This window comes from Pristis pectinata, chromosome 5 (genome assembly GCF_009764475.1).
Source record: "Pristis pectinata isolate sPriPec2 chromosome 5, sPriPec2.1.pri, whole genome shotgun sequence".
Classification (NCBI taxonomy): domain Eukaryota; kingdom Metazoa; phylum Chordata; class Chondrichthyes; order Rhinopristiformes; family Pristidae; genus Pristis; species Pristis pectinata.
Window position 1 is genome coordinate 19,674,971 of NC_067409.1, and position 14,779 is coordinate 19,689,749.

The following is a 14,779-nucleotide window of genomic DNA, read 5'->3' on the forward strand; positions in this document are numbered from 1 at the left end:
AATGTAGTGCTTCAATTACAGGGAGTGCAGTGCAGGTAGACAAATTAAGTGCAATTGCCACGACAAGGTAGATTGGGAGATCGCCTTTTAGCATACGAAAGGTCAGTTTAAGAGTCTGATGACAGAGGGATAGAAGCTGTCCTTCAGCATGGTGGTACGTGCTCTCAAGCTTTTGAGTCTTCTGTAGAAGCACATGATTTCTTTCCTTCCTCACATTTTTGTACATTATAGTCTGTATGCCATCTTTTTGCCCACACATTTAATTTGTTTATATCCCTTTGTACATTTTTTAATTTCCTCTTCACAACTTAATATTTCACCTATCTTTGTATCATCAGTAAACTTGGATGCAAAGTACTTTGCCCCTTCATTTAAGTCATTAATATAAGTTTTAAGTAGTTGATGGGAATTTGGGGAGAATTAAATAAGATTAGTGTGGATGGGTGCTTGATAATCAGCATGGACTTAGTGGGTCAAATGGCTTGTTTCTGTGCTGTATGAATCTACAGCTCAGTCGTTGTGTTCATTCAGAACCAAGGCCGATAGATTTCTGGGTGTTAGGGAATCGAAGGACATGGTGAGACTGCCATTTTCCAGCACTGAGGCAGAGGACCAGCCATGATCTTGAATGGCAGAGCAGGCTCGGAGGACCTGATGCCCAATCCTGTTCCTATTTCTTGAGCTCTTATGAATGTTGGAATCCTGAAATCAAAATGTTGGACGTGTTCCCGATTAAAAATTGTTACTTTGGGAGCCTTTATTAGCTCAAGTTTGCCTCTTGGTGGGATTTGTGGATTGTGCATTGTTTCAGTCCTACTGTGGTCTCCCTCCATGCATTTTGCAGTCCATTAAAGACTATATCAGTTCAACTTCTGCCCTCACCCTGAAAAGGAAAATTGAATCAACTTTCCTTGTGTTCTCATCCTCCTCTCTCATTGTTTCTTTCCTCGATCTTTCTCCATTTCAGGGGTCAGGCTTTGAGGGCAAACTACAAGCCCTTAATTTTCACCGCAAGGTTGACCACATATCCCTACCCTCCTTCTTGTAAGGAGTCTATTTCATTCTTTAAGTTTCTCGTTCTTGCGTCATTTCTAATTATTCCACCATTCTAGTGTTTCTTGTCATTGCCTTGCTTTCTCTTCAATCATGAAATTTTCTCCATCACAGTCCACGGGGCCACAATCGTGCCTGATTCACTTCTTGCGATAGTTCATTCACCCTTTCTCTTCCCTCTAATAACGAGAACAGGGTTTCCTTCATCTTCTCCTTTCACTTCACAATCCTCAACATTTAGTGGATCATACTCCACAATTTCCAAAACCACCTACTGCCAGCCAAAGTATCTTCCCTTTTCCTCCCTTTCACCTCTGTTTGTTCTGTAAGTGTGACCCTGAGCTTCCAGTTGCACATCTCTTTTAATTCTCAGTCTTACTCCCACTCTGATTTCTCTGTGCTCAGTGTAAACTTGAGAAGAACTTCATCTTCTAAAATGATACATTACAGACACCTGTGCTCAATATTGAGTTCATCAGTGTCAGATATTCAGCACTTGCAGCATTTTATTTCACTTTGCAGGGTTCGGTATTTTCAACTGCTAATTTCAGATAATGATTCATTTTACTCGCGTGTTCTCCTGACTAATCATTTGTTCCCTAATTTGTCCCATTAGCACATTCTTTTTATCCTGCAGTATCATCCATTTGGTTATTTTAATCTCACTTGCATTCCATCCTATTGAAGACCTTATGAACATATGACTTGGGATCAAGAGTCGGCCACTCAGCACTGCAATCCTGCTCTGTTTATATAACAAAAAAGGACAGCTGGTCTGATTGTAACCTCAACTCGATATTCCCATCTACTTGCGACAATCTTTTACTCCCTTGCTTATTGAGTACCTACCACTGCCACAAATATATTCAAAGCTTTGCTTTCACCGTCACAGAGCAATACAGCATGGATACGGGGCCTTTGGCCACACGAGTCCACGCCGACCACAGTCTCCACCCAGCTGGTCCTAGTTTCCTGAATTTGGGCCATATCCCTCTAAGCCCCACCTCTCCACCTTAACACTATCCAAGTGTTTCTTAAATTATGCAATTGTACCTGCCTAAACTACTTTCTTGGGCAGCTCGTTCCATCTACTCACCACCGTCTGCATGAAATATTTGCTCCAAGTCCTTTTTGAATCTTTCCCCTCTCATCTTAGATCTATGCCCCCTAGTTTTGGATTCCCCTACCCTGGGGAAACTACTGTTACCATCGACCTTATGCCTCTCATAATTTTAAATGTTTCTGTAAGGTTGCCCCTCATTCTCCTATGTTCCAAGGAATAAAGACCTAGCCTGGCCAACATCCCCTATAACTCAGCTCCCCTAATCCTGGCAACATCCTTGTAAATCTTTTCTGCACTCTTTCCAGTTTAACCACGTCTTTCCTATAACAGGGTGACCAAACCTGTACATAGTACTCCAAGTGCGGCTTCACCATCGACTTATAATGACGTCCTTTGAGGAAGAGAGTTCTAAAGACTCCTCATCTAAGAGGAAAAAGAATGCCCCATCTCTGTCTTTAATGGGCAAACCCTTGTTTAAACAGTTCTGGATTATCCTGCAAGAAGTACCATCCTCTCCACATCCACTCTGTCAAGACCCATCAGGATCTTAAATGTTTCAGTCAGGCCATCTCTTGCTCTTCTGAACCCCATCAGGTTCATAGAGTCGTAGAACAGTAGAGCACAATACAGGCCCTTTGGCCCACAATGTTGTGCTGACCTTTAAACCTCGCCTAAGACTATCTAACCCCTTCCTCCCACATATCCCTCTATTTTAATCTCTTGAATTTGACCAATGCACCTGCCTCCACCACCTTCCCAGGCAACGCATTCCATGCCCCAACGTCTCTCTGGGTAAAAAACCTTCCTCTGATATCTCCTTTGAACTTCCCACCCATTACTTTAAAGCCATACTGTCTTGTATTGAGCATTGGTGCCCTGGGAAAGAGGTGCTGGCTGTCCACTCTATCTATTCCTCTTAATATTTTGTACACCTCTAAACACTGATGAGGAGGTCTACCCTACCTCCTTTGCTCACAAGAGAACTTGCCCTTTCTTGGCATCAACCCAATAAACCTGAATTGCTTCCAAAGCATTGATATCCTTCCTTAAATAAGATTAACACAGTATACACTACTCTAGCCTTGTTCAACTGAATCATGACTTCCCTTTTTTTTATATTCTGTTCTTCTGGCAATCATTACGGTAAACTGGTGGGGGGTGGATTGCAATGAAGATACAGAGATATTAAGGTGAAACAGACAAATTTAGTGAGTCAGCAAATATATGAAAGATGCAGTGTAACTTGGATAAATATGAGGGTATCCACTTTGGTAGGAAAAACAAAGGCAGAATATTATGTAAATGGTGATTGGGAAATGTTAATGTATAAAGGGATCTGGGTGTCATTGTACACCAGTCACTTAAAGCAAACATGCAGGTAAGAAAGCAAATGGCATGTTGGCCTTCATTGCATGAGCAAGGATGTCTTGCTTTGATTAAAGAGGGCCTTGGTGAGACCACACCAGAAGTATTGTGTGCAGTTTTGGGCCATGTGCCTTGAAGTGTGGGATGACAGAACTGTCATATCAGGAGAGATTGGGTTGACCAGGCCTGCATTCTCTTCAGCTTTGAAGAATGAGAGGAGATCTCATTGAAGCATACACAATTCTGACTGGGCTTGCCAAGGTGTATGCAGGAAGGATGTTTTCCCTGGCTCTGGAGGATGGTATGTTGCCTCCCGGCTGCCAGGGTCAGGGACATCTCGGATCGGGTCCACAGCATTCTGAAGGCGGAGGGCGAACAGCCAGTGGTCGTGGTACATATTGGTACTAATGATGTAGGAAAAGAGATGAGGTCCTGAAGAGGGAATATAGGGAGCTAGGTAGGAAGCTGAAAAGCAGGACCTCAAGGGTAGTAATCTCTGGATTGCTGCTTGTGCCACACGCCCTTGAAGGTAAGAATAGGTTGATATGGCAGATGAATGCATGGCTAAGGAATTGGTGCAGGGGACAGGGTTTCAGATTTGTTGATCATTGGGATCTCTTCTGGGGAAGGTACGACCTGTACAAAAGGGACAGGTTACACCTGAACTGGAGGGGGACCAATATTCTTGCAGGCAGGTTTGCTAGAACTGTTGGGGAGGGTTTAAACTAGTTTGGCAGGGGGATGGGAACCAGAGTGATAGGTCAGAGGTTGGTGCATTTAGTGTACAAGCAGATGCAGTGTGTAGGAAGACTGTGAGAAAGGATAAGTGTTTGAAAGGGCAAAATTGCAGTCAGTTGGATGGATTGAAGTGTGTCTATTTTAATGCAAGAAGTATCAGGAACAAGGGTGATGAACTCAGAGCATGGGTAAGTACATGGAAGTATGACGTGGTGGCCATTACAGAGACTTGGCTGTTACAAGGGCAGGAATGGCTGCTGGATATTCCAGGGTTTAGATGTTTCAAAAGGGACAGGGACGGAGGTAAAAGAGGTGGGGGAGTGGCTTTGATCAGGGACAGTGTCACAGCTGCAGAAAGGGAGGATGTCCTGGAGGAATTGTCCACTCAGTCAGCGTGGGTAGAAGTCAGAAACAGGAAGGGAGCAATCACTCTATTGGGAGTATTATACCGAGCCCCCCAATAGCAGCAGAGACACTGAGGAGCAGATCAGGAGGCAGATTTTGGAGAGATGTAAAAATAACAGGGTTGTTGTCATGGGTGATTTCCACTTCCCTAATCTTGATTGGCACCTCCTTAGAGTAAAGGGGTTAGATGGGACAGAGTTTGTTAGGTGTGTCCAGGAAGGATTCCTGACACAGTATGTGGACAGGCCGACTAGAGGAGAGGCCATTCTGGACCTGGTACTAAGCAATGAGCCTGATCAGGTTTCAGATCTCTTGGTGGGAGAGCATTTTGGAGACGGTGACCATAACTCCTTGACCTTTACCATGGCCTTGGAGAGGGATAGGAACAGATGATATGGGAAAGTATTTAATTGCGGGAGGCAGAATTATGATGCTATTAGGCAGGAACTTGGGAGTGTAAATTGGGAACAGATGTTCTTGGGGAAGTGCACAGCGGAAATATGGAGGTTATGTAGAGAGTACTTGCATGGCCTTCTGGATAGGTTTGTCCCATTGAGGCAGGGTAAGGATGGTAGAGTGAAAGAACTGTGGTTGACAAGCCATGTAGAATATCAAGAGGAAAAAAGCTTACCTGAGGTTAAGAAAGCATGGTTCAGACAGGGCTCTGGAGAGTTACAAGGTAGCCAGGAGGGAGCTTAAGAATGGACTCAGGAGAGCTATAAAGGGGCGTTAGAAGGCCTTAGTGAGTAGGATTAAGGAAAACCCCAAGGCGTTCTACATGTTTGTGAAGAATAGGAGGATGACTAGTGAGGGTAGGACCAATCAGGGATAAAGGAGGAAACGTGCCTGGAGTTGGAAGAAGTAGGGGAGGTCCTTAATGAATACTTTGCTTCAGCATTCACCAGAGATAGACCTTGACATTTGTGAAGATGGCGTACAACAGGCTGATACACTAGGGTATGTCGATGTGAGGAAACTTTTGAAAAACATTAGGATAGATAAGTCACCGGGGTCGGACAGGATATATCTGAGATTATTACGGGAAGCGAGGGAAGAGATTGCTGCGCCTTTGGCGATGATCTTTGCGTCCTCACTGGCGCTAGTAGTAGGGCCAGATGATTGGAGGGTGGCAAATGTTGTTCCTTTGTTCAAGAAAGGGAGTAGGGATAACCCTGGGAATTACAGACCAGTGAGTCTTACTTCGGTGGTGGGCAAATTGCTGGATAAGATTCTTAGACTCAGAACTTATGGGTATTTGGAAAAGTATCGGCTGATTAAGGACAGTCAGCATGGCTTTGTGAGGGGCAGGTTGTGCCTGATGAGCCTGATTGATTGAATGCTTTGAGGATGTGACAAAACATATTGATGAAGGTAGAGCAGTGGATGTGGTGTACATGGATTTTAGTAAGGCATTTGATAAGGTTCCTCATGGAAGGCTCATTCAGAAAGTCAGGAGGCATGGGATCCAGGGAATCTTGGCTATGTGAATTCAGATTGGCTCGCCCATAGAAGGCAGAGGATGGTGGTAGATGGAGCGTATTCTGCCTGGAGGTCGGTGACCGGTGGTGTTCTGCAGGGATCTGTTCTGGGACCCCTGCTCTTTGTGATTTTTATAAATGACTTGGAGGAGGAAGTGGAAGGGTGGGTAGTACGTTTGCTGATGATACGAGGGTTTGTGGTGTTGTGAATAGTGTAGAAGGTTGCTGTTGATTACAACAGGTCATTGATAGGATGCAGAGCTGGGCTGAGAAGTAGCAGATGGAGTTCAACCTGGAAAAGTGTGAAGTGATACATTTTGGAAGTTCAAATTTGAAGGTAGAATTACAAGGTTAGTGACAGGACTCTTGGCAGTGTGGAGGAACAGAGTGATCTTGGGGTCCACGTCCATAGATCCCTCAAGGTTACCACGCAGGTCGGTAGGGTTGTTAAGAAGGTGTATGGAGTGTTGGCCTTCATTAGTCAGGGTATTGAGTTCAAGAGCTGGGAGGCAATGTTGCAGCTCTATAGAACTCTGGTTAGACCACACAGAGTATTGTGTTCCATTCTGGTCACCTCATTATAGGAAGGATGTAGAAGCTTTAGAGAGGGTACAGAGGAGATTTACCAGGATGTTGCCTGGATTGGAGACCATGTCTTATGAGGAGAGATTGAGTGAGCTGGGGCTTTTCTCTTTGGAGAGGAGGAGGATGAGAGCTGACTTGATAGAGGTGTATAAGATGATGAGGCATAGATCGAGTGGACAGTCAGAGACGTTTTCCCAGGGTGAAAATGTCTAACACGGTGGGGCATAATTTTAAGGTGATTGGAGAAAGGTTTAGGGGATTTTACACGGAGAGTGGTGGGTGCATGGAACGCACTGCCGGCAGAGGTTGTGGAGGCAGATACATCAGGGACATTTAAGAGACTTTCAGATAGCCGCATGAATGACAGAAAAATGGAGGGCTATGGGGGAAGGAAGAGTTAGATAGATCTTGGAGTGGGTTAAAATGTGGGCACAATGTCGTGGGCCGAAGGTCCTGTACTGTGCTGTTATGTTCTGTGGAGGAGGTCTGGAATCAGATTCTATCTCAAGATGCAGGGCAAAAGGTTTGGAATTGAATTGAAGTAAAAATTCTTCACTTGGGTAATTAACCTTCAATGGAATTCTTTACCACAGTAGGCAGTGGAGACCAAGTTGCTGAATGTATTTAAGAAGAATAGATTTCTAGCACAAAAGGCATCAAGTGCAAATATGATATTGATATGTTTGTATCAGCCATGATTATATTGAATGGTGGGACAGGTTTGAAGGGCTGAATGGTTTATTTCAACTCCTGGTTTTCATGCTTCTGTTAAACTTATTGTGGCATCTAGGCACCATGGTCAAACTGAAGTTGGGCATCAAGGGGAAACACTCCAATGGTCAGATTTATACCTTGCATAAAAGAAGATGGTTATGGTTGTTGGAAGTCTGTCATCCCAGCTCCAGGACATCACTACAGAAGTTTCTTACGGCAGTATCTGAGGCCCAACCATCTTCAATTGCTTCCCTAGTGATGTGCCAAACATCATAGGTCTGAAGTGGGGATACTTACTGATGAATGTGCAATGTTCAGTTCTGTTACTAACTCTTCAGAAAATGAAGCTACCAAAACCGGAATGCAGTTATACCAGACAACATTTGGACATGGGCTGATCAGAGACAATTAACATTTGCATCACAAATGTGCCAGGTGATGACCATCTTCAACACCGAGGGTCTAACTGCCTTTTCTTGATAATCAATAGTACTACCATCGTCCCTCATTCTCAGCATTCTGAGGGGTCATCATTGACCAGAAGCACAACTGGACCAACCATAGAAGTACCATGGTTACAAGAGCAAGTCAGAGACTGGGTATCCTGTCATGAATGACTTGCGTCTTGTCATCTCGGTCTCTTCACCATCTACAGGGCATTATCAGAACATGGTGGAATGTCTTGCACTTCCCTGGATGAGTACACTGCCAGCAACTCGCAAGAGGCTCAATGTTATCTAGGACAAAGCAGCCTCCCTGTTTGGCATTCCATTAACCACTGTAAAAATTCATTCTTTCCATTATTGGTGCGGGATGTTTGGATTGTGTAGCATCTACAAAACGCACTGCAGTTATTGACCAGGCTACTCTGACAGTATCTCCCAACCTTGCTACTTCTACCACCAAAAAAGACAAGGGCAGTAGGTGCATGTGAAAAGAATTCTTTGCTGGTTCCTCTCTAAGTCGCACACCATCCAGACTTGGAAATACATTGCCTGGTGCTCCCTGCCTAACTGCAATGTGAGAATACCTTCAAAAGGGCTACAGTAGTGTAAGGCCACCTCCTTCTCAAGAGCAATCATGGATGGTCAATAAATGCTGGCCTTGCCAAGACAGCCAGATAATGAAAATGAATAAAAAAGAAAATCCTCTAATTTTTTTTTTCCCCTCACTTTCCTTCGCAATCTAGTATGTATCCTATCTGGACTAGGTGATGTATCTTGTTTAAGTACAACTAGCCTTTCTTGGACTTAATCAGTTCTTAGCCCCTACAGGATCTTATTTGCACCTTCCTTTACTGGCACTCCAGCAGCATCGTATTCCTTGGTAAAGTCCAGTGTAATTCACTCATTAAGTACCTCTGCTTCTACAAGTAAATGTTACTTTTATAACTTTCTGCTGAATTACTCCTTCAAGTTCAGGTTATTTGCACTTCCTATTCCCTTTTCCTTGCCTTCAGGCATGAGCTTGGGAATTCCCTCTCCAAAGTACATTGTTTTCCCACCTTGTTCTCCTTTTTAAACAATTCTTAACACAATAATTTAATCATTATATTTTGTATACTCTTTATCTGGCTATGTATACATTTTTGTCAGATAATGCTCCTGTGAAGTAACTTGGGATATTTTTAATAAAAAAAATTGTTGTACCATTGCAAGTTTTTCTAAAATTGTTTTGATTGTTATTTTCTAAGCTTTTACACTTGAATTACAGTCTTGTATCAAGTTAATTGAGTGAAATTTTATGACTGTTCTTGTTATATTTCCACCAGCGTCATAAATAGTTAGACGAGTGAGACCAATTTAATTGGAGGCTTGGTTTTTTTCAGTATATATCGAAGCTATTTTATTGTGTGAACAGAAAATCAACCTTTGCAAAAGCAGTGTGCTGTTTCTTGCCTGCTGAATGCTGTCATTATTAATGGTTACTAAGGCGACTTTTACCTTCAACCGCATGATTTTGTGGCTTAGTTAAGAGTGTTGTGTTTGCTAATTCCTCTTTTCAATGTGTGCTTATATATGGTGTTGACAGGATAGAGAATAGCTAAGTTGGTTTTGACGAGAACGTTTGTTCTTTGATCGCTATCCTGTTCTCTGCAAATGCTTTCTGCAGTTCACCAGGGAAAATTTTTCACTGCAAATTGCGGCACAGTTTTGATACAAAGCTAGCAAGGACTGTTTCTGCTCATGTTTGTCTTATTCTCATTGATTTCTAGTCGTGACTTGGAGTTAATATGGAGGTAAGAGAGAATCAGTAGTTTGAAGATGGTGTGACTTGTTTAATGTTGCCTTGTATGTCAATATCTTTGCTTTTGTATTAAATTTGAATGTTTTTCCTTTGGAATACTTGCATACTTTCAAATATGCAAGGAAAAGGACTTGACAAAGGCTTAGTTTTGTAACCTCAACAGAAAGACTGTTGTTTAAGACTAGTGATTGTAAAGTGTGACTTGCTGTTATGTTGCTGAACCTCATGATGTTTGAGACTCAGCTTTTTTTGACGTGGGATACCACGTGGGATGTTTGTGGAGCTGTAAAGATGTTGAATATTTGCTTTGTTATCTTTTTAATATGTAATCTTGAATTATTCTTGTGCAGAGTAATCAAATCCCAACCAAACTGTCCAGCTGCAATGCGTTTGTCTTGAACGCTTTCCAAACGCTCTTGTCAGGGGTGGGGGTATAATGGTGTCACATTTTTCTTCTGTTTCAGTATAAATAAAATAAGATCTTGCATCCACTACAGAACTGTGTGTTGCTATTCATCACTGTTTTCCAGTTCAGTTTGCTAGGTTGTTATAAATTTAAGATGTTTATTACTTTGTACAATTCCCACTTCCATTCCTCTGGTTTGATGGCCGGAAGCTTGAATGTAGCCGTTGCATGACTTCCCTGCTTCACAGCTGGATCTGATTGGACTGAGCTACATTTTGCTTATTACTCTACTTGGGAACATCTTGTTTCTCCTGCAGAATTACCTGACAGATTGAAGATAATCCGAAACTACTTTGAATGGAAAAACTGCTTTGCTCCCTAATCCATGGATCAAGAATTCACCTGTGTGCTCAATTCCCCTATCATCTTGCTAATTCCATTGGCTCTCCATTTTCAATGTATTATAGTCAAAACCTTTGCAGTTTACAGTTCGCGATTGGTTTTGGATGAATCTATCGGTTCTTCTCATGTACACTAAACATAGCGAGTGTTCAGCTTGATTGGGAATATTGCTGTCAGTTCGCTAGTAATTAATCTACCAGTTCAGTATTATGGTTTGCGATGGCAAACAGAAGGGAATAAAAACAGGACATTCTGAAATATGTGCTGTTGAAGAAGAAAAGTTTAATTTGTTGTCAAAATATACATTTATTTCATTTTTTGCTACTTTAAGTTGTATTAACATTTAATCATGATAAATGTTTCTTTAGTTAATACAGCATTATATCTATTACAGTATGTCAGTATTAATAATAGAAAAGTGGCATAAAAGCACCACACAGCACAGTGAAGAAGACTGTTTCTTAAGAGGAACATAGGTACAGCAGCAAGATATTAAGCCCCTTGAACTTTCAGTGATGATATGGCTGGTCTGTGAAATATTCCCCTTTTAATCCAGTTTTTTCCCATGACTTTTAATTTTTTGGTTTTCAATATCCTATCAATCATGAATTTAAAAGAAATGATTGTTGTGATATCAATTGCACTTTCTTCTCATGGAACTGTTTCCTAATATAATTTCTGAAAGGCCTGGCCCTAATTTTCTATATTGTACAACAAGGGGAAATTGTTTCCAGCTACCTTGTTAATTCTCCTTGATGTCTTGAAAACTTCAATTTTATTGTCCAATAGTCTCCTAAATTTAATGGATTATAGCCCTACGTTTTGTAGTTGTTCAATGTGTGGAGTCCAAATTATCATGAATATGTCTTATGTACCATTACTCTCATCATTACATAATCATGAGATAAAATAGATGAATTTTTCCCAATAAACATTGGCTTATCTTTGTACAATCTTTTAAACTGGAATAATCTATTAAATAAGCATACATCCCAACCTTCCCAGTCTTTTATCCCTTCTGCTAGCTTACCTTGAAGTCTGCAATACTTTAGAGTAAATAGATCTGCATAGTTCGCATAACACATTACACATGTGTGCAAGGAAGTTGTAGCAACGTTGTTGAAGGACCTAAATGCAGCAGAGAAGTGTTGAGCTTGGACTCTGTGGTTTACATAGAAACACAGATAACAGAACCAAGAATAGGCAGATCTGTTCTTTGACCTTGTTTTGCCATTCATTACAATAATGGCTGATCATCTATCTCGATACCATATTCCTGCTCTCTCCCCATAATGAATGCTGAATCCTGTTCAAAGTTACTGAATTTTGAAAGCCACTTGTGTGTTTGGCCAAACTTAGAAGTGAACATTTCCTGATGTTATTAAATCAACCGTGGATCAGTGAAATTACTAATACCAAAGAAGAATATTGCTCAAAGTTAATGAAAATTAAATTCATTATCAGGATTTCTTTATGAAAAACACTATCATGCTGGAGGAACTCAGCAGGCCAGGCAGCATCTGTGGAGAAAAGCAGGTGGTCAATTTTCAGTTCAGGACCCTGCTTCAGGACTGGAGATAGGAAAAGGGGAAGCCCAATATATAGGAAGGAAAAGCAGAGCAGTGATGTGTGAACAAAAGAGGGGAGGCGCAATGGGCACAAGGTGGTGATAGGGCGATGCCGGTAAGAGATAGTGATAGGCAGGCGCGGGGAAGGAGGGGAGAGCAGATCTACTGGGGGATGGAGGCCAAGGACTGGCATATGTGTGATGGAGGGGGAGTTGAAGTGACTGGCGACAGTGCCATAGGTGCAACACCTGCCCCTACATCACCTCCATCCAGGGACCCAGACAGTCCTTTCAGGTGAGGCAGAGATTCACCTGCACCTCCCTTAATATCATCCACTGCATTCAGTGCTCCAAGTGTGGCTTCCTCTACATTGGTAAGTCCAAACGCAGACTAGGTGACTGTTTTGCAGAACACCTGCGCTCCGTCTGTAACCACGATCTGCATCTCCCCGTTGCCAGTTACTTCAACTCCCCCTCCCACACTATCACAGACATGTCAGTCCTCGGCCTCCTCCACTTCCAGGAGACGTCCAAGCGCAAACTGGAGGAACAGCACCTCGTTTTCCATCTTGGAACCTTGCAGCCTGATGGCACAAACATCGAATCTCCCGCTTTAAGTAATCCCCTCAACCGCAGCCCCCCCACCCCCCAACCATGCCTCTTCTTCCCTTTCCTAGCCTGTGTCTTTTCTTCTACCTGTTTGCTCCTCACCTTTCCACCATCCCCCGGTGGATTTGCTCTCCCGTCATCTCCCCGCACCTGCCTATCACTGTCTCTTACCTGCATCTACCTATCACCACTTTGTGCCCATTGCGCCTCCCCTCTTTTGTCCACCAATCACTGCTCTGCTTTTCCCTCCTATGTATTGGGCTTCCCCTTTTCCTATCTTTAGTCCTGAAGAAGAGTCCTGACCCAAAACGTTGACCGCCTGCTTTTCTCCACGGATGCTGCCTGGCCTGCTGACTTCCTCCAGCATCAAAGTGTTTTTCATCTAGATATTCCACCTTCTGCAGTCCTTTGTTTCTCATCAGGATTTCTTTAATTGGTAATTGGTTTATTATTGTCACATATATTGAGATACAGTGGAAAAGTTTGTTTTACATGGCATCCATACAGATCATTTCAACACATAAGTATATCGAGGTAGTAAAAAGGGAAAGACAGTAACAGAATGCAAAAGTAGTGTTACAGTTAGAGAAAATGCATTGCAGGCAGTTAATAAGGTGCAAGGGTTTCTGTGAGACCCAGAGTTCACCTTTAATATGCAAGCGATCCGTCCAAGAGTCTCATAACAGTGGGTTAGAAGCTGTCCTTGAGCCTGGTGGTGTTTTCAAGCTTTTGTACCTTTTGCCAGATGGAAAGGGGTGGGGGAGGAGGAGAATAGAGAATGACCGGGGTGGAGAGGTCTTTGATTGTGTTGGCTGCTTTCCCGAAACTGTGGGAAGTGTTCACAATCCATGGAGGGGAGGCTGGTTTTTGTGACGTGCTGGGCTGCGTCCATAACTCTGCAGTTTGTGGTCTTGGGCAGAGCAGTTGCCATACTAAGCTGTGACGTATCCGGATAGGATGCCTTCTGTGGTGCCTCTATGAAAATTGGTGATTGTTAATGGGGACATACTGAATTTCCTTAGCCCTCTGAGGAAGTGAGGCGCTGGTGTGCTTTCTTGGCCATAGCGTCCATGTGGTTGGGCCAGGACAAGCTATTGGTGATATTTACACCTAGGAACTTGAAGCTCTCAACCACCTCCACCTCTGCACCGTTGATGCATACAGGGACGTGTGCTCTACCTTGCTTCTTGAAGTCGGTGGCCAGCTCTTTTGTTTTTCTTGACGTTGAGTGAAAGGTTTTGTCTTGACATCATGCCACTAGGCTCTTCATCTTTTTCTTATACTCTGATTCATCATTACTTGAGATCTGGCCCACTAAGGTGGTGTCATCTGCGAACTTGTAGATGGAGTTGGAGCAGAATCTGGCCACAATAGTGAGTGTATAGGGAGTAAAGTAAGGGGCTGAGGATGCAGCCTTGCAGGGCACCAGTGTTGAGGATAATCATGATGGTGAGGATAATGACAGGTGTTGCTACCTATCTTTACTGATTGCAGTGTGTCGGTCAGGAAGTCAAGGATCCAGTTGCAGAGGGAGGTGCTGAGACAAAAGTAAATTTAAAAGTAATGATGTAATATCAATTGCACTTTCTTCTCATGGAACTGTTTACCAACATCATTTCTGAAAGACCTGGCCCTAATTTTCCTGTATTGGAAAAGGGGTCAAGGATTTTGGAGATGAGTTTGTTTGAAATTATGGTAGTGAAGGTGGAGCTGTAGTCAATAAATAGTCTGATAAAAGTGTCTTTGTTATCCATATGCTCCAGAAGACTTGATTCATCAATCTAATAAGTATTGAAAAACTGATTTAGATAGACTTTGTTCAGTTTAAAAGAGGAAAACAGTGATAATCTGTTTCTCTTAATAAAAATTAATTGTACTTGTCCGAAGTGGTGATTCATGTTGGCAATAAAGCAGAAATAACCTACTTCCATTCTTGTAAAAATAAGAGAACAGTGAAAGCCCATGTACTGCTAAATCATGCATTTTTTATTATAGGTTAGTGAGAAATGATGTCTGAGTAAAATGTTAATACATTGTCATTACAAAAGTATTGTAATTTGATATCCCACGACAACCTAGTGGCAGTGTGAATTGAGGGTAGCCTAATCTCAATTCAGTCACTCCATTTAAAGTACCTGTTTCACTTG

The 14,779-nt window shown here is 42.5% G+C and overlaps 1 protein-coding gene across 4 annotated transcripts in view; it reads left to right on the top strand.

Annotated features, from left to right (window-relative positions):
* The window catches only part of wdr37 (WD repeat domain 37), a 102,104-nt gene that overhangs the window by 18,579 nt on the left and 68,746 nt on the right, over positions 1-14,779 (top strand). The window contains exon 1 of one of the 4 annotated variants that reach the window (XM_052016742.1): positions 9,620-9,640. The exons of the other annotated variants lie outside the window; for them this stretch is intronic. Coding sequence (XP_051872702.1) covers positions 9,635-9,640 — 6 coding nt within the window. The 5' untranslated portion in view covers positions 9,620-9,634. Of the gene's footprint in view, positions 1-9,619; positions 9,641-14,779 lie in introns of those variants that run through there. 4 annotated transcript variants of the gene reach the window in all.